This window comes from Macaca nemestrina, chromosome 14, assembly GCF_043159975.1.
Source record: "Macaca nemestrina isolate mMacNem1 chromosome 14, mMacNem.hap1, whole genome shotgun sequence".
Taxonomy (NCBI): domain Eukaryota; kingdom Metazoa; phylum Chordata; class Mammalia; order Primates; family Cercopithecidae; genus Macaca; species Macaca nemestrina.
In genome coordinates, this window is record NC_092138.1 from 2,933,345 (window position 1) to 2,961,116 (window position 27,772).

Consider the following 27,772-nt stretch of genomic DNA (forward strand, 5'->3'; position numbering starts at 1 on the left):
CTGAGGACAGAAGGGGGACACAGAGTTAGGGCGCAGCGGCGGAGATGGGGCGCAGGGGCACCCCGCATTTGCAAGACAGCGACCCTCGAAAGTCCCTCCAAACCCCTTGTTCCTTCACTCCAGGAGAGGTCACCCTGAATCTTTACTTTTGGCAACTATTTCCATTGTCAGGGTTATGATAACAGATTTGTTCAAGATGGCTGGCTGGCTGCAAGTACCAGAGCTTCATAGGAAAGCAGTTACATGGCATACATTTAAGAAATCCTCTGCCATTTAATTTTTAAAATATAGCACTAAAATAAAATTTTAATGGGACTCAGCCAATAATCCCGAGATTACAGAAAAACGACTCTTGGAGGGCAGAGCTCTGCAAATCCTTTCTGGTTTTGCTTATTATATCATATTATAGTTGCTATTTTGTATGATGACTTTCATATTATCTAAATAAACTATCTTTTGTCATCAGATAATATCCCTCTTTATCTCATTTAAGATTCGATTATATTCCAATCTTAAATTCAATCTTATCTGAAAGTAGTGCTGCATTTCTTAAATTTATCAGCTGTTGCCTGCTGGTTTTTGGCAGGCCCCTTCATGTTCAATATTGTAAGAGCATTTAACTGTTATTTTTAAATGTTTGACAGAATTTAGTCCATTTGTCTTTAGAGTAATAACCACTATATCTGATTTTATTCTTTTTTATCTTACACTATTTACTTCGCATGATTGTTTCATCTTTTTTCCTTTTATTTTGCTGGTTTAATCAGTTTCCTTCTTATTTCCTGCTTTCCCTTTTGTGAATTTCAGAGCTCAACTTCCCTAGCCCTCACAATCAGAATTATTCCTTTACACGGTTACATGAAAACAAGTTCCTCTTTTTCCAACTTTCCCCCACTCCCAATAGTGAGATGATCGATTGCACGGGTTCTTTCTCCCAACCCTCCCACCCCACCGCGGGGTCCCCACAACAGATCTTCCCTGAATGGGAGGCTTGGGAAATTCTTCTTTCTTTCTTCTCTCACTTTTACCTTTTTACCTTTCTTTCTTTGGTTTTACTCTAGTACAGTTAGATCCTGACCAGAATGACAATTTCTCTTACACTTGTATTTTTCTGTTTCCAGTTCAAGGATCTTTACATAATTTATTTTTTTCCAAGAAAGAACTTTGACAGGATTGACAAAGACCCTCCCCATGACCAGATGTTGGTCAGGCTACTCTAAGCTCTCGGCTCAACCAGCCTGACCTTTGGTCTTTCATCGGCCAGCTTACCTAGACTCCTGCCAATCTGATTTTAACCCAAATCTCCCACCGTCAATATCGGATCACCCTCAATGTCTAATCACCACCTTTCTCATCCCTCTCCTCACCCGACAGGTGATATCTGACTACCCTGGCCTGGCTTCACCAAGAATCCTGGTAAGTCAGTTTGGCAAGAATTACTCTCTCTTATTTTGTAATTTTTCACTCAGACACCCCACCCCAGCCACTCTGTTGAAGTATCCATATATTGATAACTTAGAACAGAGTGTTTTGAGTAACTTTCTTTGTAAAATTAGTGGCTTCTCTATTAGCCAACTTGTTGGTCTATTTTACTGTAAGTTAAAGAAAGCACTTCCTATATAATTCCAAATTTAAATATAAAAGTGTAGTTTTGGTATAATTACTAAATGATGTGAGAGTGGCAAAAAATTTATAGCAGAACCAATCCTAAAATATAGTTGTTCAAAGTATAAAGTGTTTTATTAATCTTTGATGATTATCTCTACCTCCAAGGACAGGCAAAATGAATATTTATAATTTTCTGAGATCAGTTGCTTCTTACTATATACTTCATTGCTGAATTTGAATGTAGATTTTTATACCATAAGTTACATGCCTTTGAATATACCATCCTTGAATGAAAACATTAACACCTTCAATTTCATGTTCTCCTTTTTTTGGAAGGAAACAAAGATGTATATAATAAATATTATTCTACTTTTTGATCCTCTTAATATTAAAGTGTAGTTCATTTTCTTAATTGATTTACATAAGATGGGTATTTTTCTTTAAAAGATTATTTTCCTCAGTTCCTTTATTAAATGTAAAGCTAACTGTGCTTTTACAACAGGTTATAAAAGACAGTATGATAGACAATTACTGTAACTTTCTACCTTGCGTAATAGATATTTATGAATATGCCTCCCCATTCCCGTCAGATACTAGAGTCATAAAGGATGGAAACAACAGGTAAAGCAGGGCTTGAGACAGAATTAAAACTGTATTCATCTGCTGTAATAAGATAAACAGTTTTTTTCTCTTTTTTTCCACTCAAATGTAGTTTTAGCATTGAATGACAGTCTCTGGAGTTGATGTTGATTAATACATACATAATCTGTGAACTTAGTGTCAGCTTTGATAATATTTCACTTTTCAAGAAGGGTTAGAAAAATACCGTGATTCATTATGCATGATTGCCAAGCGAGAGGTTAAGTGTGGAGGTATTTTTCCAGGAACGCCCTTGCACATCTCACAGGCAGCACTTACTCATGATTATATGTACACTCAGGCAAGAGTACAGTTTGCACCTTGATTGTCACTCACTGTGAAATTATTATTCAAGTAAGACAAGGAGCTTCTTTCAGCATGATGAATGCTGCCAGGGTTTGTGACATGACACTTGCGTTTTTTGGAAAAAAGCCCTTTCTTCTACTTACCTAAAACCTTTCCCAATATGAGAGATTTGACGGCGTTGAATTCTGTCCCTGAGGACAAGATGACTTGTTTCTTTGCACTCTGGTTAACCTATTAGATGTCCCATGAGAAACAAACATCAACAGAAAGTACAATTTTAATGATAAGGAAGCAAAGGAAGATGAGGAAAGGAAAGATGAAAATAAATCACTTTTAAGTATCACTACAAAAGTTCAAGGAGCCACCTTCAAATAATCATTTAGAAGGGGAAGCTATTTTATAGCAATTCCTATGATGCCATCAGCTACCACTGTATCTATGATCTACCCACTTGCTGGCTTTACTCTTCTTCATAATGGAAGGATCTATAATGGGCAGAGTCCATGAAAAAGATGGAAGCAGCTGTTTTAAACTTAAATACGTACTCATTCTGTGGAGAAAATTTCAAACATAAAACCAAGCATTGTTGTCCTCTGTGCAGATTAAAAGTATATTTTCCTTCCAATGCCGATGACAATGTGTAATTTACTTCGTCTGTTGTGACTCAGGTCTATTTTCTTACTTATTCCCATTTTAATGACTATGTTGTGTGCTTTTAAACCGTGTTTTTAAGTTGCTAAAGTATTTGTTCTTTTATAATCAGAATAAGGCAAGTTCCCACTGCAGTATCAATGAATAGATTCCACCAGTAGTCACTATAATAAACTAGAGAACATTCCCCTACTGAGTAAAGTAAAACAAATAAAGATATTTTGATATTTTAAATAGTAAAATATTAATAATACCTTTGACAGAATTATATTGCTAAACAAACAAAACGAAGCAATACAGAATAGACCACCACCTCCTCTCCCCCAGATCCTGGCCATATTTGGCTTCTTTTTCTTGACTTACGGAAGAGCAGCACTGAATGGGTTGCTCTTTTATTAATATCTATTATCAAATTTTTGCATTAGATTATTTGTTCTCAAAATAATAATATTAGTCAGTCTGACTTTTGAATTTTTGGGATTACCTCTACCACGACCACTGCGTCTTCTCTGTTAATTTTCACTTGGTGAAGTTGCCCATCAGCCATGTTTTTAAAATCAAAGGCAAATGCATCAGGATTTTGATGTCTATCTAGCTTGTACCTAATCTGCAAACTTCCTAAAAAGAAAAATAAATGGCATTTAAAATTAAAGTGGTATTTTATAAAACTCTTGATACAGATTCTAGAGCACTTTTATTATTATTTACTTACAGCACTTTTGAATCTATTTAGCATCAATTTAGATGCACCCAATAGTCATCTTTCCTGGAACAGTAATTACTTAAGTGCTATTCCAGTGCCAAACTCTGGGTCCAATGATGCTATTTTAAAAGTCAAGACTAAATGTGTTGTTAACAAGCAGTCCTCTCTTCATTTTTAAATGAAAAGGTTTAAATTATGCATATGAGCTCAGAACTCAGATCTAAATTCATTATGACTTTGATATTTATTTTATGAAATGATGAAACTCCATGCAACATTGTATCAACATTCAGTTCCTGTAATTATAACTTCTAATAAGACTCATTTTAATGTATTACTGATATGTGGATAAAGATTTTTTATAGCCAGAATTATTTTAAGTCTCCTGCCATAATCCAAAAATGAGGAAGAGAAAAGGTTCTGTCAGGAGACAAGGTTTCCAAAATATCTACATCATCTAATATACATACCCCTCTCCTACACAGATGTACCCTCATTATCTATAATTCTCTTGCAGCTTATACTAAGATCCTGTCAATCAGATATATATATATATACACACACACACTTGAGGTGGAGTCTCTCTCTGTCACCTAGGCTGGAGTGCAGAGGTGCGATCTCAGCTCACTGCAAGCTTCACCTCCCTGGTTCACGCCATTCTCCTGCCTCAGCGTCCCAAGTAGCTGGGACTACAGGCGCTCGTCACCACGCCTGGCTAATTTTTTGTATTTTTAGTAGAGACAGGGTTTCACAGTGTTAGCCAGGATGGTCTCGATCTCCTGACCTCGTGATCCGCCCGCCTTGGCCTCCCAAAGTGCTGGGATTACAGGCGTGAGCCACCGCGTCCGGCCTAATCAGAGATTTTGTAGATTTTTTTCTAGACATTAAATTTTTGTGCTGTGTATCTAACAAACTTAAAGCTTGGTCTTCTTGTTCAACTGTGAAAGCCTTGGAATGCCTCAATTACCACTGTTTGAGAGGCTGCCACTATACTTTTCTTCTATAAAAGTGATATAACTAGTTTTTCAGTCACTGATGAGATAGAGAACAGCTGTACTTATCTGTTGCTTAAAGGAATTGGCTTTTATATAGCTGTACTATAACATCCACATAAATGCTCCTCTATTTTGCTTAGAATGAGGAGGGAATGTATGTCATGTATCTAGATAGCTTATTTCAAAATGAACTGCAAAACCAATTTGAGTCATCATGTACTATTAAAGGCATCCTATCAAAAATAAGAATATAATGGCATATCAACTCCATAAAATTATCAAACATGTAATGTGAGAAAAGCATCTTAATTTAATCTTGAAATGCTAGCTTTTATAATAACCATTAAGGAAGGCACTGAAAAACCAAAGACATTGGAAGGCATGCAGTTTTCTTTCATCATTTGTAGTTTGAATGCTGAAAAGACCCACGCCATTACAGTCCTATTTTTCTAATTCAGGGTTCTCTTTTTCTTTACACAAAAGATATTCACCATTGTTGGCGAGGATAACTGAAAGGTATTCCTCATAGAAAGAGCTCACATACAGCAATAAGCTCGGAGTTTGTGTGGTTCGGAAGCTCAGCGTGATCATTTCTCTGGTCAATGTTACATCTCTGTGTAACGAAGAAACGAGGGAGCTGGAGTTTTCACTTAAAGTGTAATGTTCTTGAAAATGATATGTCATTGAGGAGCCAGTCTGAAAATATGCGGAAATCTCTGAAATGATAAATACATTTTTGTTATGTTAACAAAATGTAAGTCCAACAGTCTTGTGTTAAGTACGTTTAGAGAATGAGACCAAACCTTAAATATCCTGGGAGATAAAATAATAGTGAAATGCTTTCCTGTTTTATTTTTTATTTTTCACTTTAAACATTTTTTTAAAAACTGCAGTTTGAAGAAAAAGTAGCAAACTCCAATATACTCATAACCCAGAATTGACTAATATTTAATAGAGATTTTATTTAATTCTCCAAATCATCCTCATCTCATATTTACATATGATTTATTCTCCAGAATAAATATATAATTTAAAGGTAACTTATCTCATCTTTGGGTTCCAATATTTTCCCAAATCATTCATTTTTAAACATCTTTATTCAGATATAATCCATATGCCATGTAATACACCCAATTACAGTGTAAAATTCTATGTCTTTTAGTATATTCACAGGCATGTGCAAACATTGCCACGATCAATTTCAGAGTATTTTCACTCCTCCCGACCTTCTTATTCCCTCGTACAAAACCCTCCATATCCACTAGCAGTCATTCTCTGTTTCTCTCCAACATCCCAGCCTATGCAACTACTAATTTACTTTCTGTCTCTGCAGAGGTTCCTATTCGGGAGGTTTCATATCAGTGGAATCATATAATGTGTGGTCTTTTTAATCTGGCCTCTCACTTAGCATGATATTTTCAAGGTTCGTCCATCTTGTAGCATATATCAGAATTTTATTCCTTTTTATTGGTGAATAATATTTCATTGGATGTAAATAATAATGGATGTGCCACATTTTGTGGATCTATTTAACAGTTGATAGACATTTGGGTTGTTTCTACTTTTTGACTATTATAAATAATGCTTCCGTGAAAATTCACATGTAAGTTTTTCTATGGACACGTTTTTATTTTTCTTAGGTATATATACCTAGGAGTAAAATTGTGTAATCTTATGATAACACCAACTTTAAAATTTTGAGGAACTGCCATATTTTTTCCAAAATAGCTATACCATTTTACATTCCAAACAGCAATTAGGAGGGTTTTAATATCTCCACATCCTCACCAACATTTGTTATTATCTTTCTTTTAAATTACAGCTACACTTGTCTGTGTGAAGAGGTATTTTATTGTGACTTTGATTGTGTTTCTCTACTGGCTAATGTTGCCAACTATTTTTCCATGATTTTATTGGCCATTCACACATATTTGCTGAAGAAATATCTATTTATAAGCTTTACCTATTATTTAATTGGGTTAAATTTCTTTTTATTCAGTTTGTTTGTTTGTTTTTTTGAGACGGAGTCTTGCTCTGTCGCCCAGGTGGGAGTGCAGTGGCGCAATCTCAGCTCACTGCAAGCTCTGCCTCCTGGGTTCACGCCATTCTCCTGCCTCAGCCTCCCAACTAGCTGGGACTACAGGCGCCTGCCACCACGCCTGGCTAATTTGTTTTTTTAGTAGAGATGGCGTTTTCACTGTGTTAGCCAGAATAGTCTCCATCTCCTGACCTCATGATCTGCCCACCTCGGCCTCCCAAAGTGCTGGGATTACAGATGTGAGCCACCGCGCCCGGCTTCTTATTCAGTTGTAAAAGCTGTTAAAATAATTTGAATACTAGACCCTTTTAAGGTACGTGATTTGCAATAATTTCTTCCATTCTGTGGGTTATCTACTCTTTTGTTCTCCCATGTTTTAAGAGTTTTATAGTTTTAGTTCTTACATCGAGGTCTACTTGGCACATTTTTATGTATGTGTGAGATAGAAGTCTAATTTCATTCATTTGCATGTGCATGTATATTCAGTTGTCTCAGAGACTATTTCTTCCCATTGGGTTGTCCTGGCACTCTTGTAAAATCCATTGACCATAAATGGTGAGGTATCTATCTGGAATTTCAATTTTATCCCACTGAGCTATCTGTTTAGTCTTAGGCCAGTTATGTACTGCTTTGCAGTAAGTTTGGAAATTGGGAAGTGTGAATCTATCAAAATTCTTGTTTTTAAAGATTGTTTTGGCTATTCTGCATCACTTAAATTTTCTTATGAAATCAGCTTGTCAATTTTAGGAAAGAAGCCAGCTGGGATACTGATTGAAACTGTACTGAATCTGTATGTTAATGTAGAGAACACTGATATTTTATTCATCTTAATTATTCAACCCATGACATGAAATATCTCTCCATTTATTTATCCTTAATTTCTTTCCATGCTTTATAGTTTTCAGTGTGTTTTCCATTTCTTTTGTTAAATGTATTGCTATGTATGTTATTCTTTTTGATGCTACTGTAAATAAAATTCTTATTTTATTTTCAGATGATTCATAGCTAATGTATAGAAATACAATTTATTTTGTATATTGTTCTTGTATTCTGCAATTTTGCTGAACTTGGTTTTAGTTTTAATAGTTTTAAGTAGATTCTTTGAGATTTTTTTATATAAAAAAATCGCACCATCTCAAATAGAGATAGTTTTATTTCCTTTCTAATTTGGATCTTTTTTTCTTTCTTTTTTATTTTTTCATTTTCTTGCCTAATCAGCCTGGCCTGAACCTCTAGTACAATGCTGAATAGAAGTAGTGAGAGCATACATTCTTGTCTTGTCCTTGATCTTAGGAAAAAAACATTCAGTCTTTATAATCAAATATAATAATTTTAGCTATGAGTTTTTCAAAAATGCCATTTGTTAGATTGAGGAAGTTATCTTCCATAATTACTTTCTTGAAATTAAACAATTCATGAAAGGATGTTGGATTTTATCAGATGACTTTTCTGTATCAGTAGAGATTATCACGTGTTTCTGTCCTTTATTCTTAGATATAGTGTATTATATTAATTGATTTTCAGCTGTTAAAACAACTTTCCATTTCTGGGATAATTTCCACTTTGTCTTGATGTATAGTCATTTTTATATGTGACTGGATTTGCTTTGGTAATATTCTGTTCAGGGTTTTCACATCTATCTGCTTAAATGATATTGGTCTATAGATTTTTTAAAATATATATACTGATATATCTATGTCTGGCTTTGGTATTAGGGAAATACTGACCTTACAGAATAAGTTGAAAAATGCTCCTTTCTCTTTTATGTTTTGGAAGAGTTTTGAAGAATTAATACTTTTTATTTAAATACTTGATAGATTTTTAAATAGTCGATATATTCTGATAGTTGATAGCATCAATTGTTGAAATCATCTGGACCTGGGCTTTACTTTGTGTGGTATTTTAATATTATTAAGACACCTTTTATTGTTACAGGCCTATTTATATTTTCTCCTCCTTCTTGAAAGAGAAGTAGTAGTTTGCATTAATTTTGTAGTTAGTGTCATCCTAGAAATTTGTCCATTTTATCTAAGTTATGTAATTTTTTTTCAACATAGTTGTTTATATTCCCTTGCAATCCATGTTATTTCTGTAAGGTTGGTAGTAATATCACTCTTTCATATGTCTTTCTAGTAATCTGAATCATCTCTTTTATTCTTGGTCAGTTGTACTAAAGGTTTGCCAATTTTGTTAACAATTTTAAAGGACTGACTTTTGGTTTGGTTAATTTTTTCTGTCACTTTTATATTATCCATTTGAGAAATTTCTCTTGTTTTACTTATTATTTCCTGCTTCCTCCTTACATTAGATTTAGTTTGCTCTTCTTTTTTCAGTGTCTTACAGTGGCAGGTCAGGTTTTTTTTGGGGAACCATTTTTCTTTTTAAATATTGATGTTTACAGCTTTAAAATTCCCTCTAAACCCTGCTTTAGCTGTGTTACTATATGTTTTAGAAATGTTGTATTTTTGCTTTCATTTATCTCAAAGCCTTTTCTAATTTCCCTTTTGATTTTGGAGTGTATAATTTCCACATATTGTGATGTTCTACAATTTCCTTCTATTATTAATTTCATCCCATTGTGTTTATAAAAGACCCTTCATATGATTTCAATCCTTTTAAATGTGTTGAGGTTTGATTTACAGGTAGCATGTTGTCTAACCTAGAATATGTTCCATGAACACTTGAGAAGAATATACATTCTGCTATTGTTAAGTGGCGCGTTCTACAGATGTGTGCTAGAATGATTGCGTTAGCTTTTTCAACTCTATTTTCTTGGTAATCTTCTGAGTAATTATTCTATCCTTTATTGAAAGTGAAGTATTGAATCCTCCAGCTTATTCCTGGTTTGTCTGTTTCTCTTTTCAGTTCTGTCAGGTATTCTTTATGTAATTTGGGGCTATATTATTAACTACTTATAAATTTGTAGTCATTATATCTTTTTGAGGGAATTAACTTTTTATCATTATAAAAGTTTCTCTATTTCTAGTAGCACCTTTTGTTTTAGAGTTTATTTTTTGTGATATTAACTATAGTCCCTTTAGCTCTCTAGGGTTACTCTTTGCATTGTACATGTTTTCCCTTCTTTTACTTTCAACTAAATTACCCGTTTCAATCTAAACTGTATCTCCTCAAACAGCCTTAGTTAGATTTCTTTTGTTATCCATTCTGACAGTATCTGTCTTTTGATTGGATTACTCAGTCGATGACGTTTAATATTACTGATACAGTTGGATTTACATCTGCCACTTTCTTTTTCTATATGTTTCATTGTTTTCTTTTCACTTTCATTCTTGACTTATTATTTTGTATTGGTGCATAGTTTGGAGTGTAACATTTTAATTTCTTTCTTGATTTCACTATACTTTGGGGTAAAATATATGTAATATATAATTTGCCACTTAACCATTTAAAATGTGAAATCTAGTAGCATTAATTAAATTCACAATGTTGTGCAATTATCACCTCTTTTGATTTCCAAAATTTTTCATCACCCCAAAGATAAACTCTGTATTCATTAAGCAATAACTCTCCATTGCTCCCTCATCTCAGCTGCTGGTATCCTTGAATCTACTTTGTCTCTACAAATTTGTCTACTGATATCTAGTAAACACGGAGTCATATAATATCTGCCCTCTTGTGTCTGGCTTATTTCACTTAGCATAATGTCTTCTAGGTTCATCAATGCTGTATCATGTATCGGAATCTCATTCCTTTTAATGGCTGAACATATACCAGTATATGCATACACTACATTTTTTTAAAATCAATTCATGTGTTGTACCAGTATATGCATACACTACATTTTTTTAAATCAATTCATGTGTTGATGGACACTTGTATTATTTCCACTATTGTGATTAGTGCTACTATGAACATTTGTATACAAGTATCTGCTTGAGTTGTTTTTAATTGTTTTGGTTATATATGTACAAGTGGAATTGCTGGGTTCAAAGGTAGTTCTGTTTAACTATTTTGAGTTAACTCTAAATCAATTTCGACAGTGGCTGTGGCATTTACATTCCCATCAGTAACAAAAGGGAGTTCCAATTTCTCTATGTTCTTGCCCAAACTTGTTATTTTCTGTTGTTGTTGTTTTTTTATAGTCAATCTAGTAGGTTTGAAGAGACAGCTCATTATACTTTTGGTTTGCATTTCCTTAATAACTAAAGACGTTGAGTATCATCCTTCCATGTGATTATTGACTCTCTGTATATCTTTTTGGAGAAATGTCTCATCAAATCCTTTGTCCAATTAGACTATTTTTCTCTTTGTTGTTAAGTTGTGGAAGTTATTAACATATTCTAGATCAGATATAATTTGCAAATATTTTATCACATTCTGTGGGTTGTCTTTTTACTCTCTTGATAGTGCTCTTTGATACACAGAAGTTGTTAATTTTGATAAAGTCCAAATAATCTATTTTTGTTGTTGTTGTTGCCTGTGCTTTTGGTGTGATCTTTAAAAAACCACTACCAAATCCAAGATCATGAAGATCTGCCTATATATCTTCTCCTAAAAATTGTTTTAGTTTTAGCTTTTAGATTTAAAACTTTGATTCATTTTGAGTTAATTTTGGTAAGGGTCTAATCTTTGCATGTGAATACCCACTTTTCCTATGTTTATGTTGAATAGACTGTTATTTTCCAATTGAGTGATCCTGACAAAGACTATGTTAAACATCAATTGACTGTATGTATGAAGGTTTATTTCTGGCCTCTCGGTTCCATTCCATTGACTTACAGGTTTATCCTCATTCAGTGCCACATTGTTTTGAATAATGCAGTTTATAGTGAGTTTTGAAGTCAAGAAGGGTGAATTCTCCAACTTTGTTCTTTTGTAAAATTGTTTTGCCTATTCTGGGCTTTTTCAAATTTTATATAAATATTGGGATGGGCTTTTCCATTTGTACAAAAAGTGCTCTGGGGATTTTGATAAGAATTAGATTAAATCTGCATATTGCTTTGGGTTGTATTGTCATTTTAATAATATTAAGTCTTCCAATTCATGAATATGGAATGTCTTTCTATCTATGTCTTTCTTTCATCTCTTTCAACAACGTTTTACAGTTTTCAGTGTCCAAGTCTTTCACTTTCTTGGTTAAGTTTATTTCTAAGTTTTTTACTCTTTTTGATGATATTGCAAATGAATTGTTTCCTTAGTCTCATTTTCAGATTTTTCATTGCTAGTGTAGAGAAATACAACCAAATTTTTGGTGTTAATTTTGTATTCCGCAACTTTGCTGAATTTATTTATTTTTTCTTAACAGTTTTTATTTTCTGAAGAGTTTTCTACATATAAGATAATGTAATCTGAGAGAGAGAGACAGATAGCCCTTCTATTCAAATTTGGATGCCTTTTATTTCTTCTTCTTGCTTAATGACTTTAGCTGAAACTTCCAGTACTATAACAAATAGAGGTGGTAACACTGGACATACTTGTCGTGTTTCTTATTTTAGGGACGAGGCTTTCACCACTGAGTATGATGTTAGTTGTAGGTTTTTGATATACGGCCTTTATCATATTGAGAAAGTTCCCTTCTATTCCTAGTTTATTGATTTTTTTTTTTCAATCATGAAAGGTTACTGGAGTTTGTTAAATTTTTTTTCAGCAACAATTAAGATAATCATGTTTTTTTTCCCTTCGTTCTATTAATCTTGTGTAATACATTGACTGATTTTCATTTGTTGAACCACTCCTGAAATTGTGGGATAAATCCTACTAGGTTTTGGTATATAAGCCTTTTAATATACTTCACGACAATGTTTTATTTTCTTTAGTGATTGCTCTAAGCTTGCATTATACATATCTTATCAATAATCTGCTTCGGGTTTACACTAACTTAATACAAGTGAGATTTAGAAAAGTTATTTCTACATAGCTCTATTTATTCTCTTTTGGAACTATTTTTATGCATACCAAACCCATTATTATTTTACATAATTTATTCTCTTTTAAAAAAATCTGAGAAAAGAAAAAAAGAGCAAGTAAGTATTTATAGACTGTCTATAAACGCTCTTATTTACCATTTCTGGTTCTCTTTCTTTGTTCCTCTGACTCATGTTACCATTTGGTGTCATTCCTTATTTCAGTACAGTCTTGCTCCCATCTGTCTCCTCTGTGCTGTTTTTTGTAATATATTTCTATAGTCCCGACAATGAAAATATATACATTATATATTTGTATATTCTCTATTATAGTTTTATACATTGCTTTTTAAAAGTTAAGCACTGAAAATGGTAAGAAATATGACATTACACTTTATCTTATAATTACCGGTACACTTACCTTTATTAGTGCTATTTGTTTTTTGTGTGTAGATTCATATTATTGTCTGGTTCCTTCAGCCTGAAGGAATGTTCTTTGTTATTTCCTCTAATGCAGGCTGATAGCAGTGAACTCTCTACTTGTTGTAAGTAGGAATATATTTTACTATCTTTTTAAATTTTTAGTTTGTATGAATACCTAATAGTTGTACGTATTTATGGGGTAGAGGTAATATTTTGATACAAGCAAACAATGTGTAATGATCAAATCAGGGTAACTGAGATATCCATCACCTTAAACATTTATTTCTTTTTGTTAGGAACATTCCAGTTCCACTCCTCTAGTTATTTTGAAATATACAATATGTTATTGTTAACTATAGTCATCCTGTGCTACTGAACATGAAAAATGGTTTTGCTGGGTATAAGTTTCTTGATGACAATGGTTTTATCTCTTTGAATATGTTATCTCACTGTCCTGTGGCCTACATTCTTTCAGATTAGAAGTTAGCTGTTGATCCTGGCATTTCCTTGTATATATGATTTTTCTCCTACTGCTTTTAAAATTTCCTTCTTGACTTTGGCTTTCAAAGTTTTTAATAAGATGTGTCTGGATATAAACTTCTTTGTGTCATCTGTATTTCACTGAGCTTCTGTATCTTAGATTCATGATTTTTATTAATTTGGGGATGTTTTCAACCATTATTTTTCAAATAATTTTTCTGTTCCTTTGTCTTTCTCCTGGTATTTTCAATTACGTCTATGTTGGTGTGCTTAGTTACGTCTGATATTTCTATGATGCTCTGTTTTTTTTTTCATTATTATTTCTCTGTATTCTTCAGGATACATAATCTCTATTGATCTTGCTTCAAGTTTGCCGATTCTTTTTTTCTTTTCTCTGTTAAACTTCCCTGGTTTAACTCATTACTCTCTTCGAGTTATCAACATTCTCTTAATTGCTTACTACCAATATCTTCATACGACTATGCTTAAACTTATCCATGGTCTGTTCCAAATAGAAAGCAGTTCACTTGGGGAGGGCTACCAAGCTGTGTGTTTTCATGGCCTCCCTCTACCTCTTGGTTAAACCTGCCTCACTGCTCTGAAGCTGTAGGGAGTGAGAGTGGCCTGCTCCTTTGTAGTAAAACCGTTGCTTACAAGTAGGGCGCAGGGTGGGAAAGCTAACTTCCTGCCTTGCCTCTCCTGGTGTAGAAACAGTTCCTTACAAGCAAGCTGGAGTGAGGGCAATTGGGACACAGTGTTTTCCAGCTGCCACACCTGAAGACCGTATGTCCTGGAAGGAGGAGTTGGTTTAGGAAGGAAGCCTTAGACTCCTCAGCTGTTTCTGCGTGGACAGAGCTGCTGTCCCACAAAACTGGGGATGATAAGAAATGGTGGCGCCCAATCTTGGGGTAGTGCAGTGTCTCTGGAGTAGGACCTGGGTAGAGAGGAAACCTTTGGCTTCTTGGCTACATCCATACAGAGTGGAGCTTCCGTCACACTGAGCTAGGGATGGGGAGGTGCAGGGAGAGGGGCTTGGCTTAAATGCCTCACACTCTCACTGTTATTACTGATTGATAAATGTTTCTTCATTTGATGTATTTCCTTAGGACATTTTCTAGAGACTTTCAATAGTTGTTTTTTAAAATAATAACTTTTACCAGTTATGCCTGTTTCGTATGAGAGAGGGTTTACAGAGCTCCTTACGTGGCCAGCCTGGAAATGCCAGAGTACCATGTTTTTTATTTGAATTTTACCTCATCTTTAAAAATCGATTTGCTATGTAGGAAGCATGAAACAGAGCTCCTGCAGTAGCTGGAGAAAAGGTGATTTGAAGCTCAACCCTCCGTCAAGATGAGAATTTAGAAATGTTCTTTTATGCCAAAGATGTTTCTCAAATTTACTGTTTGGATATAAAGGCTAATCCAAAGTGGTGTCTACAGTATTCTGAGAGAGAAAAGTTGAAGGGCTTTCAGCTGCTCTTAAAACACTTTATGAAAGGTTGACATTTTAATTTTATATCAAGTTAATTCCAAAAATGTTTGTAGTATACACATACATACACACATACACACACACCCCAAATATACCTGTAAATAAAAAGATGATGTTGGGAGATGATCATTGTCTTGGAATACTACTCCACTCTTTCCATTTCCATAACATATAAAGAATTTACTGAAAATCCAGATCATTCTTATTAGATCAAGTAATCTAACTATAACAAATGCCCCAGCCACTGGAGGACCATTTTCCATTTACTTACAATGTCTATGCTTAAGATAATTTTGGGTTATAAAATAACATTCAAATTTCACTTAGCAAACGTGGATTGGGAATGCTTTAGAAATCAGCACTTGTGCTCGTGAAGGAGTGGTTACTCCTGATGTTGGCTTTCAGATATAAAAAGCGCTCTGTATTTGCACCAGAGCTATGCGATTTGTTAGCACAGAGATCTTCAGGACTAACAAAAGACATATGCAAGACCTTTTGAAAATTTAAATGACTTCTAGATAATGAATTCTCAAAATCCTTTTGAAAGTCACACAATTTTTATAGTGATTAAAGCCTGTTTTGCTGCTAAAAATAATGTGTAACAGCCCAGAGACACTTAAAAACACAATTATATTTTACCTCTTATAACTGAATATTCTAATAGGTTTCATAAAAGTATTATAAATATATTAAATAAGTCAGTGCAGGGTACTTAATACTAAAATCAGTCCCTTTTTTCTTTTCTTTTCTTTTTTTTTCCAACATGGAGTCTCACTCTGTCGCCCAGGATGGAGTGCAGTGGTGCAATCTCGGCTCACTGCAACCTCTGCCTCCTGGGTTCAAGCAATTCTCCTGCCTCAGCTTCCCGAGTGGCTGGGATGCCCGGCTAATATTTGTATTTTTAGTAGGGACGGGGCTTTACCATGTTGGCCAGGCTGGTCTTGAATTCCTGACCTCGTGATCTGCCTGCCTCGGCCTCCCGAAGTGCTGGGATTACAGGCGTGAGCCACCACGCCCAGCCCTGTTCTTCTTTTCAAAATATGACTGTACCTGAGCAGCAGCTGTGTGATGGCCACTACACTCCTCTAAGAAGAGTCAGACATCACAGAGCAAGGTGTCTGAGTGATCCTGTCAATGACATGTCAATATTTAGTTAAATATGATTTCCCCCTCCTAGTTAATACGCTTGTTTTATTAAAAAAGACATTTCTATAAAGGCCTTTTGAATCACTTCAAGTCATTCTCAGAAGGAACAATGGCTAAGAGGATTGCTCAAGCCTAGGAGTTCAAGTCCAGCCGGGGCAACAGAGAGGCTTGAATAGCAAGAAGTTGTCTCTAAAAATTAAAAACGAAAATAACAATGATGCTTTACTGATGTCAAAATTAGAACAGTACAAGGACAGAGTTGTGAAAACCAAATTATTTTGAGAGGATTAGCATTGAACAGATGCTAGGGGTCATCCAGAGATCTTCTAAGAAAGAAATCCAGAGAGGACTGATAGCCTTAAGTTTTCAAAAACAGTCATACCCCTTCTAAATTCCATAAAGGAATTTGGTACAGAAATTATTCCATTTCAAATAATTCAATCTTATCCTTTCTGTATAGTATCAAATGCCATAAGCGTTCTTCATATTATGTAAGTTTCATGTACTTGCCCTATAACCTGCTCCTTGGTCACACTTACCATTGGAGCAGAATGGCCCATCATATGCTGAGAAGGCACAGTCACAGGCGACCCCTCTGCGTTTCTCTCTGCATCTCCCTCCATTGCGACACAAGTGTCCATAGGTGCTGCAGTGTCCTGCACACCCAGGCTCCACTCCTGGCGTCACTGTGGCTCTTTCTTCCAGGTCCAGGGCCACCCCGTTCAACTGCAGAGACCGGATGCATCCTAGAAAGCCTCTCTGTCTGGCGGCCGTTCCACCTACAATGGAAACACTGCAAATAGAAACGTGCTCCTTGGTATTTTATTCAGGATTTTATGTCCATGTCAAACTCAGGCCTTATGGAGAGTGGCAATAATCACAATGTGTCCACAAATTTTGTGAACATGCACGATTTTGAAAATAAAACTGTTATGAGATATCACGAAGCTTTAAATGACATTGAATAAAACATTTATTCACATAACTTTCAAACATGGTGAGTCTGGCAAATAGTCCATCTGAAAACATTTCTTTTACTTCAGGTAAGAAAGAATTTCACTTTAGTTCCTTTACAAAGAACAAAATACATAATATAAACCACATCAAACATTATTTTACTTTCTTTATCAATAAGAATGTGCATTATAATGGTTAGGTATGAACTTTCAAGTTTTTCACAATAATAAAAATATATATGGATACATTTCTTACTTGGATGGACTCTAAAAATAAAGTGTGAAGGGAAATGGAGAAGCAAAGGAGGGGAAGTTGGAAGGGGTGACACCATGCCCCAGGATCTCCTCTCAAGAGGATATAGTGCTAAACAGTAATTGAATACTGCATGCATGCATATTTTGTCATGTCAAACTGGAATGCTGAAGAAACCATTTGGAGAGGTTTACAACACTTGTGTAGTGACAAACACCATTATGAAGGCAACAATTCTCAATGTTAGGAGCACAGAAATTACCTAGACTTTCTGGAAAATGCAGAGTTTTGAGCCTCCTCTCAGAGATTCTGATTCAGTGGGCCTAAGGTGGGGGCCCCAAATCTGAACTATCAATCAGCTTTGTGGGTGATTCTGAAGCCGGTGATTCAATCACCACAGTGAATGCTGATTCTAGGTGAATTGTAAGCTAATTGTGTTTCTAGGTTTTTCCTTAATTAATCTCCAAGATTACAAGTGAGAAAATCAAGTTCTTGGTTCGACCCCTCCGTGTATTCCTCCTAGTTTGACGGTTTCATGTCCTTTGAAAAAGCCTCATTGCACCTTAATGGAAGAGCTAACCATGCTTGAAGCTAGGTTTTAGGAAGTCATGGTATAACACCCCCATCCACATCCACATCCATACATGGGTTCATTGTGTAGCATTTAGTACCTGGAAGTTGTATCTACCCTCCCCTGTAAATTAGGTTGTATGATAATTTGTGATTTAGTCCAGTTTTAATTAGATTGCATCCTTATTTGCTTTAAAATGCATAAGAAATGAACAAGTGAGAGCTTTAATCTGTGTTAGAATAGTTTCAAAAGCAATATAGCAAAATATATTTTTCCCAAGGGGAACAATAAACAACAGTGATAAAACAGTAATTAAGCAAACTAAAGGAAAGCCTTCCAGAGCTAGCACCTTTAAATAAATGGAGTGCAAGAACAGAGGAGCACGACCGGGTTATAAACAAGGAGCCTGTGATGAGAGAGCCCCAGAAGTTAGGACAGCAGTGAGGAAAACCAGGAGTGGGCTCCTGGAAGCCTGGCCCCAGGGAGCTGCGTGGTGCTGCTTCCGCTCAGCGGGTATCCTGTGATCTGGTTTTGAGTGGACCCTGGAGGACTTCTGTCCCAATTACAAGCTCTGTAACTACACTGAGAAGTGAAACTGAAGAAATAGATAAAAATGTCTAATGATCGGCCGGGCGCGGTGGCTCAAGCCTGTAATCCCAGCACTTTGGGAGGCCGAGACGGGCGGATCACGAGGTCAGGAGATCGAGACCATCCTTGCTAACACGGTGAAACCCCGTCTCTACTAAAAATACAAGAAAATTAGCTGGGCGAGGTGGCGGGCGCCTGTAGTCCCAGCTACTCGGGAGGCTGAGGCAGGAGAATGGCGTGAACCCGGGGAGGCGGAGCTCGCAGTGAGCCGAGATCGCACCACTGCACTCCAGCCTGGGGCACAGAGCAAGACTCCGTCTCAAAAAAAAAAAAAAAAAAGTCTAATGATCACACTAATAGTGTTGATAAAACATAGCTGTCACATATACCAATCCTCTATAATATGAATGGTTCAAGTTTGGGGGTCGGCTATCCTAGGATCCCTCTCATTAGCTGGTTACTCCACCTCTTTGAGGCTTGGCTATCTCATCTGTAAACAGATGACAATACCTAAACACTGATACCTAAACATTGAGACACTGCAGGGCCCGGTGGCTCACACCTGTAATCCCAGCACTTTGGGAGGCGGAGCGGGTAGATCACGAGGTCAAGAGATCGTGACCAGCTGGGCCAACATGGTGAAACTGTGTCTCTACTAAAAATACAAAAATTAGCCAGGCATGGTGGCATCTGAGCCTGTAGTCCCAACTACCTCAGGAGGCTGAGGCAGGAGAATCGCTTGCACCCGGGAGGCGGAGGTTTCAGTGAGCTGAGATCGCATCACTGCACTCCAGCCTGGGCGACACAGCGAGACTCTGTCTGAAAACAAAAACAAAAACAAGAAATGTCAAATCAGAAGCACACAGCAAGCTCCTGGAACCTACCAGGTTATCAGCAAATAGTACCAACAGCAGTAGTAGTTGTTGTCGGCAATTGTTGCTCTCAGTACGTTATAGTTCTTATTTTCTTTTGGACCTTCTCTGGACTCACACTAAATTCAGTTATAAACCACCAGCACTCACCAATGAAGAGCTGGCTGTTGAGCTGTAAACGAACGTGCCCATCAGCAGGGGCAGGCTGCATCTTCCGAGGAAGCTGATCGACTTGAAGAGACGCTCCTTTAACATTTCTCTCTGCCCTCACGTGGTGCCATCGATTGTCATTAAAGGGAGTGGGTGACTGCACCGTGACCTCACAAGGTCCATTCCCCACATCAAAGGAAAAGGTCACTTCTGTGGGAGCTAGAAATATTAGATATGAATATTGCTCAAGCAAATTCACAGGGAAGAAAACTGAGTCTTGTGCAGACACAGGAAAACATGAAGACGTGCTCAGGATGGAAGGAGACAATGACAGCGATGCAGAAAAACGTGACTGTGAGTTGGGGAAGGGGCTGGGGGCAGAATAAATCTGTATCCTGGAGGAAAAAATAAAACAGAGCGGATTTTAACATATTTATCCTCAGAGTTCACAATTCACCTTGGTAAGTCCTAAATAGTAGAGCTATGTACCCATAGCTGGAATACCCACAGCTATGCACCCATAGCTAGAATACCAAATAGTATTTGTTTTTGAGGTTTCAGTAATTTTATGTACAAACGGCTCAAAGTCTCATCTAATTCTATAACCACTGAATGTGAATTCTGACAGTCATAAATTCAGCTTTGGGTACACGAAAAACAGTATGTCTGGTCAAATATTTCTGGAATTCCGTGAACAACGTGACGAGTTTGGTTTAAAGCTCTGGATCTGCTGTCCTGTACTCTAGGGAAGGCATGACATTTTAATGGATTATTACGTGCTTCATGCTTCATTGTTTTATTTTCTCTTAAAAATGATAACTGGCTGGGCGTGGCAATTCACGCCCAGCACTTTGGGAACCTGAGGCAGGCAGATCACTTGAGACCAGGAGTGGAAGACCAGCCTGGTCGACGTGGCAAAACCACATCTCTACCAAAAATACAAAAATTAGCTGGGCGTGGTGGTGCACGCCTATAGTCCCAGCTACTCAGGAGACAGAGGCAGGAGAACTGCTTGAACCTAGGAGGCTGAGGTTGCAGTGAGTCAAGATAGTACCACTGCGCTCCAGCCTGGGCGACACAGCAAAACCCTCTCTCTCTCCCTCTCTTTCAAAAAAAAAAAAAAAAAAACACCTAAAATCATAGAAGTTTAGTGTTTTATAAGGAAATACAAAGTAAGAATGAAATAACTAACATTTTGTTGAGTTGAAGCTTTTATTGCTAAATAATGGGTACCCTGTGACTTGTCCAGAGCAGGCAGCTTACCCCGCAGCTCAATCCTGATGAAGTCTGTGATTCCCAGGTTCTCCATAAACACCCCGGAGGAAACTGTGGTCTTAAAAAAGAAACACACGTCAGCAGTGAGTTCTCCGTGGAAAGCAGGGAAATGAAGGTATGAAGTCTCAGTGTTGAAGGAAGCTGAATTCCAAAATGACTCTGTTTACAATAGAGAAAACGACAAAAGGAAAAAAAGTCATGAAACAAAAATAACAGTTACATTTGATACTTACAGGATTATGATTGCTAAATACATTAATAATCTATATGAGCCTTCACTGGGGGTTCTGAGCATCCATGTCATACACTGATGACATCAAGAGCTAAATGGTGATTATGTTGAGGATTAGAATTCTGTGTTCAGAGAAGGCCAAGCAAAAGACAGGCAAAAGCAGTGAGGCCAGTTAAGAGATCGTGCAGCAACACAATGGGGACAGGGTCAAGTTCAGAACCACCTCAAAGGTATGGCCAACAGAACTTACTGAAGAACTGGATAAGATGTGAGAGGAAGGGTGGAGTCTGAGGTGACTTCGGGGTTTTCGGTCTAACTGGGAGGGGAAATAATTCTGAAGCAGCAGGTTGGAGCAGCAGCTCAGTTTGGGACATGTTAAATTGAGATCTCTATTAGGCATCCAAGTGGAGATTTGAAGGAGGTAGTTGACTCCAGAAACCAGAACACAGACTCTTGCTTTGTCTTTCTTGCACACACACACACACACACACACAGACACACACACACACAGACACACACAGAGACACACACACGCACACACAGACACACACACACACAGACACACACACACAACTGTCTTAATTCCTTTCATGGAAAGAACAACCAAGAACACGAAGAAGCTGATTTGTTCCCTTCTGTCCAAAACCCAACCCAGGATTGCACATCACATGGATTCCTCAGGCCTCTTTAGTGTCCTTCATTCTGGAACAGTGTGCCAGTCTTTTCTTATCTTTTGTGTTCTTTTGACTTTTTGGTATTTTTCAGTTGATTTGCAGAATGTTCCTCAACTTGGATTTGTCTGACATACTCATGATCGGATTCATGTTGTACATTTTTTGCCAAAATACTGCAGAAGGGCCGCTGTGTTCTCCTCCGTGTGTCGCGGCAGCAGCCAGCAATGCTCACCAGCCCCATCACCTGTCCTATTAGTTTCAACTGCCTTGTAAAGTGGCATTTGTCGAGTTTCTCCAACATGAAGTTATTATTTTTCTCTTTGTAATTCATGTATTTTTGACACTTTAAGGTTACAGAAACACAACTTTACCCAGTTTAGAATTTTTTCACCCAATGGTTTTATAATATATTGATGGTTCCTGACTGAATTTTTATTCTGATGGCTGCCAGTGGTGATTTTCTAAGCTCTGTCATTCCTTCCACATTAATTGGGTGACATGCCTCTGTTAGAAATAGCTTTTCTCGGCCAGGTACGGTGGCTCACACCTGTAATCCCAGCACCTTGGGAGGCCGAGGCGGGTGGATCACGAGGTCAGGAGATCGAGACCATCCTGGCTAACACAGTGAAATCCCATCTCTACTAAAAATACAAAAAATTAGCTGGGCGTGGTGGCGGGCACCTGTAGTCCCAGCTACTCGGGAGGCTGAGACAGGAGAATGGCATGAACCCGGGAGGCAGAGCTTGCAGTGAGCCCAGATCGTATCACTGCACTCCAGCCTGAGTAACAGAGCGAGGCTCCATCTCAAAACAAAAACAAAACAAAAACAAAAACAAAACAAACAAGAAATAGCTTTTCTCTTGATCTTTCACTAATTTATTTGTGTATTTACCCATTTGTTTATTCACATCACTCTTGGATTCCTATTCTATTCAATGGCTTATAATCTATAACTTATTTTGATGCTTAAGTTGTCTGAAATGTGGCAGCTCCTTTAGGCTGACATCCATGTCTTTTTGAGCTTTTTTTCCCTTTTGTCATAACAAAATGATCCGGACTCATCTTAAATTTTCTCTGCCACATTTCTGGAATCAGCCATTTCTTCAAGGAGTTGTAGTTTCTTTTTTAGCAGAGAATGATAGAAAATGGTGTTTAGAAGCGCAGATCTGCAGGCTAGATATTTACTAGGGTGTCATTGCTTCTAGCCCTCTCAATAGTTAGCTAGGAAATATGTGTACTTGTATCACACACATACACACACGCACACACTCTCTTCTATGTGTATTCTATAGCAGTCAACTAGGAAATGTGTTTGTATATCTCTCTCTCACACACACACTCTCTCTTCTATGTGTATTCTATAGTTATCTATTATGTATATTAAAATCCATGAGTTCATGTGGATACCTCCGTTTTTAACCCAGCACTACAGGTTCATTACAGTCTTCCTCCTTCCCACATGTATAACTCTTTCCTCAGTGAGAAGGTCAGCTCCTACTCTCCTCACTGTATTTACATCTTTGCTCATTCCCCAGTGTGGAACCAAGCTTCTAACCCAGTGGTCATTTCCTTGACCCCATCCCTGCAGATCCCCTAGTCCCAGCTGCCCCAAAAGAAGAGAAAAGAATCAATAAATGTTACATTAAAGAATAACAGAGATGAAGATAAGGAAAGGAAAAGAGAAAGGAAGAGGAAGCTACAAGTTTTACAGAAGGGAATATTTTCTTTTTCTTTCTTTCTTCATTAATTAATTAGTTTATTTATTTTAGAGATGAGGTCTCACTTTGTCACCCAGGCTGGAGTGCAGTGGCATGATCACAGCTCACTGCCACCTCACATTCCTGAGCTCAAGAGATCATCTCACCTAAGCCTTCCTAGTTGCTGGGACTACAGGCCACCATGCCCAGCTAATTTTTAGGGTTTTTTTGTAAGAGAGGGGGTCTCACCATCTTGTCCAGGCTTGTCTTGAACTCCTAGGCTCAAGCAATCCTCCCACCTCAGCCTCCCAAAGTGAGAAGGGAATATTTCAAATATCACACTTGCTCTTCTCCATACTTTCAGAAGTCTTGCTGAAAGGAGGATATATACTGAGGGTGAATGACATATCCTGAAGAGTCTCACAAATACAGCCACAGTTGGAGAGAAATGAAGGGCTGAGGTAAATTTCCAGAGAGAAAATAATCTAGAAAATGTTTTTTAGAAGTACAGAGTACCAACAAGCCAGTGTTTGATGTCAAGAGTATCAATACGCAGGGGAAAAAGCTACAAATTTCCAGGGGTTATTACTGAACTGTGGGAGGCATCTGAAGCCTATGGATATGCCCTCCATGCTGCAGTGTGATGCCTGGCACAGGACATTTAATAATTCTTGAAGATAAAACAGCACAAACAATGGCCAGTAAATCAGATACAACTCAACAGATCCCTCCCTCACCAACTTGAGCTCTTACATTATGGGAAAAAATATTGATAGGATGACCAACTCTAGTCCTGCTATTACAGTTCAGAAAGGACAAGAAGTATGTGTCTGATTGTGAAGAGATGAATATCGAGAAGAATTCAACTCTATTACATATAAATGAATTAAATGTCTGGACAGACCTGCTAGACGGACCTGTAGTGTAGACTTACACTACAAGTATAAACAATGTTTAAAAAAGCACAGAAACAGTGTAAACATACTAAGAAAGAAAGAAAGGAAGAGAAAGAAAGAAGAAAGGAAAGGAAGAAAGAAAAGAAAGAAAAAGAAAGAAAGAGAAAAGAGAGGGAGGGAGTGGGGAAGGAAGGAAGGAAGGGAGGGAAGGAGGGAGGGAGGGAGGGAGGGAGAGAGGGAAGGAGGGAGGGAGGGAGGGAAGGAGGGAGGGAGGGAAAAAGCCAGACTGAATGGAAAGGAGGAAGGGATGGAAACAGGGAGGGAGGGAGGGAGGGAAAGAAGGAGGGAGGGAGGGAGGAAGGAAGGAGCCATCTGAATGGGAGGGAAGAAGGAAATTAAGAGAGAACACAAGGAAAGAAAAATTTCATACAAGTTTCACAGTATGGTAATAATATAAAAACCAATTCAGTAAAATAAGAGCTAAAATATGAGATAATTTAAAAATAAAAGATGATTTTTAAGGAAAAAAATCAAAGACCCAAACAAAATCACAGAGGTAACAGATATTGGAAATATCTAGAAATAGAGAACACAGCTGATAACAAATTACTGACATTGGGAAAAAGCTTAGGATAATCACATTGAATGCATAGGAGAAGGACAAAGAGATAAAAGCCATTGGAAGAAACAGAAAAAATGTATGGGGACGGGGGGGCAGGCAAAGAAAACAAGGCAACAGTCCCAGATGCAGAGAATCCAAGAAATGAAACAAAGTATTCAAAGCATAATAAAAACCTTTTTTTCTTAAAAGAGAACAGAATGTTTTGGTCAAAATAAGCATATTTCATTTTGGAAAAAATTAACAGAATAATTAACACTAAGGCATATTCCAGATAAGTTTTTGACATGAAGGATAACATATCTGTCAAGAGCTGTGAAGAGTCTGAAATTTCACCCTACTAGCTTGCCACAGATTAATGGATGCTGATAGAAAACACAAAATTTCTGGGTCAGAGTTAAAGAATTTTATTGCTCACAGCACAGTATGCAGCATGAGCATCAGAATATTTGCACTGGTTCCCCTCATCTCCAAATTTCACAGGACGACATGATCCGTTGGCCCAGGTGGATGCTACACACACAGTGGGTAGGTCTGCATCTCAGACGAGGAACCCCCGGATAAGGGTCCGGGACTCCCTGATCAAGCAGCAGACAAGCCAGTGCCCCACCTCTCTGGGGAGTGAGTACACATTGATAGTGATGCTGTGTTCTCTATGAACTACTTAGCTGCCTACACGACTGGCTACAGAAACTGCTTGGTATTAGGGGATGGAGATGCCACATCGTCTGGCACACTTGGCAGGAACGTACAGAGATGCTCAGGCTCCTTGTTGAACTACCTCTCTCAGCAGTAGCCTCCACACATTGAGGTAGAGCAGGAAATAAAAATACATTCAGTCTCAGACTTCTCCATGGCAATGTATGATGCTAGTAGATAGGAAACACTATTACGATTTTTCTCAAGGAAAGAAGATTTTTTCCTAGCTTAGTTGTGGTTCATGTGCTAGGCAGTAGGTAGATCCTACAGGTGTGAAAGAACCCTGAGCTCATAGCGCCACTGAGGTGGGGGAGGGAGGACGTGGCCATCCATGGAAGCCACCCATGAATGAAAATGCTGCAGGAAAGAGGTTAATACACACTCAGTGCCATGTGATGTAAAACAGTATGTACAGAGGTCAGAAAACAGAGCATGTGATCCAATAATTTCCTACCACTACAGTTGGTCTGCAGAGTATAAGGGCAATGAATAAATATCCCTTAGCATTCAGAAAATACTTCATCTCATGATTGTTCTAGAAGAAATACAATAAATTGATAATAAATCCAGCCAACCAAGTAGTAAGTTAAAACAAAGATGATTGAGTCTCTATAAACTAATGCTTCAGTAAGGAAACACAGATCTTCAGCACTGACTGTGCCTTTATGGTATGTGTGCTTTCCTGATATTCACCCCGATCCTGCTACTGCCACTATTTTCTCTCTGGTCAGAATAAGGGCATCTGTCTACCCCTTTATAACCAAAAAAAATGTTATCATGAAAAGAAAGCTTTTTCTTGCCGCTACTTACTATCTCCGTGGCAGAGCAGCGGCCCCAGTGTATAAGTTGCTTCGGAATGCGGATGGCCTGCGTCCATCATCACAATCTGAGTGACTGGCAGGTGCTCCTTTTGGGAAAGGACTATTGTGTCACTGGCCCTAAAAAACAATCACCGAAACTCTTAAAATTATTCTCATTAACATACAGGCAAAATTAACTCTGATCTCTTATCGCAATTTGAAACCAACATCATAGAGCTTAACAGAATACTTAATATTTTCAATATTTTGAGAGCACAGAGACTACCATGAGTCTAAATCAGGGACGGGCAAACATTTTGTATAAAGGAACATACAGTAAGCTATCTTAGCTCAGCAGGCCATGCAGCTTCTCACAGCAACTACCCAACTCTGCCACCAAAGTGTGAAAGCAGCCACAGACAGAGATAGGCATGGCTGGGCTGCAGTAAAAATTTATGGACATGAAATTTGAATTTCATACAAGTTTTATATGCCATAAAATATTCTTCTTTTTATTTTTCAACCTTTTAAAAATGTAAAGAAAATATTCTTAGCTCACTGCCATGCAAAAATAGACTAGTGGTCTGGCTTTCACCCAAAGCAAGAGGTTATCACTTCCTGACCCGTTTGCCAATTCCTGATCTAAATGATTACAGAGAAGAAAGGGGACAAATCAAGAAGGGTGGTCATTTTCTAAGCATGGGATAATATTATATTAATATTTGCAAGATCATTAAGCATATAACTTCCCTTCTAAAATTGTCTTAGAATAGTATCTAAATGATTATTCATTACAAATAAAAATAGTAACACTGGATTTAGATATTCATTTTGCAGAATATTAATTTATCACTTTTTTAAAGTCCTTTTATGATTGCTGGGTATTTCTTCCCTTGTTAACTTTGTAAATGGAAAATGAATCCCACAGATTCAAAACCAAATACATACAATACCCTTATAAGTAATACATGGACTAATGAGTGTGAAAGTGGTCTGTGAAACGCTGCTCCCAGTAGTTCAGGCAACAAACACAGGCTGGGCGCAGTGGCTCACGCCTGTAATCCCAATACTTTGGGAGACTGAGGTGGGCAGACTGCTTGAGCTCTGGAGTTCGAAACCAGCCTGGGCAACATAGTGAGCCCCATC

General features: G+C 37.4%; 1 protein-coding gene and 1 long non-coding RNA gene across 8 annotated transcripts in view; one reads left to right on the forward strand and one right to left on the reverse strand.

The window, feature by feature from the left end:
* The window catches only part of LOC105498909 (contactin associated protein like 3), a 242,009-nt gene that overhangs the window by 9,076 nt on the left and 205,161 nt on the right, over positions 1–27,772 (reverse strand). For all 7 annotated transcript variants that reach the window (XM_071077491.1, XM_071077492.1, XM_071077490.1 and 4 more), the window contains 7 exons: positions 26,637–26,764; positions 20,998–21,168; positions 19,735–19,953; positions 16,884–17,123; positions 5,394–5,618; positions 3,689–3,822; positions 2,697–2,784 (listed from right to left, as the gene is read on the reverse strand). In XM_071077491.1, the coding sequence (XP_070933592.1) occupies positions 2,697–2,784; positions 3,689–3,822; positions 5,394–5,618; positions 16,884–17,123; positions 19,735–19,953; positions 20,998–21,168; positions 26,637–26,764 (1,205 nt within the window). The remainder of the gene's footprint in view (positions 1–2,696; positions 2,785–3,688; positions 3,823–5,393; positions 5,619–16,883; positions 17,124–19,734; positions 19,954–20,997; positions 21,169–26,636; positions 26,765–27,772) is intronic.
* On the forward strand, positions 8–15,057 carry LOC112422992 (uncharacterized). Its single transcript, XR_003013432.2, has 4 exons — positions 8–128; positions 1,375–1,416; positions 13,322–13,349; positions 14,991–15,057. It is a non-coding gene; the product is annotated as an uncharacterized lncRNA (long non-coding RNA).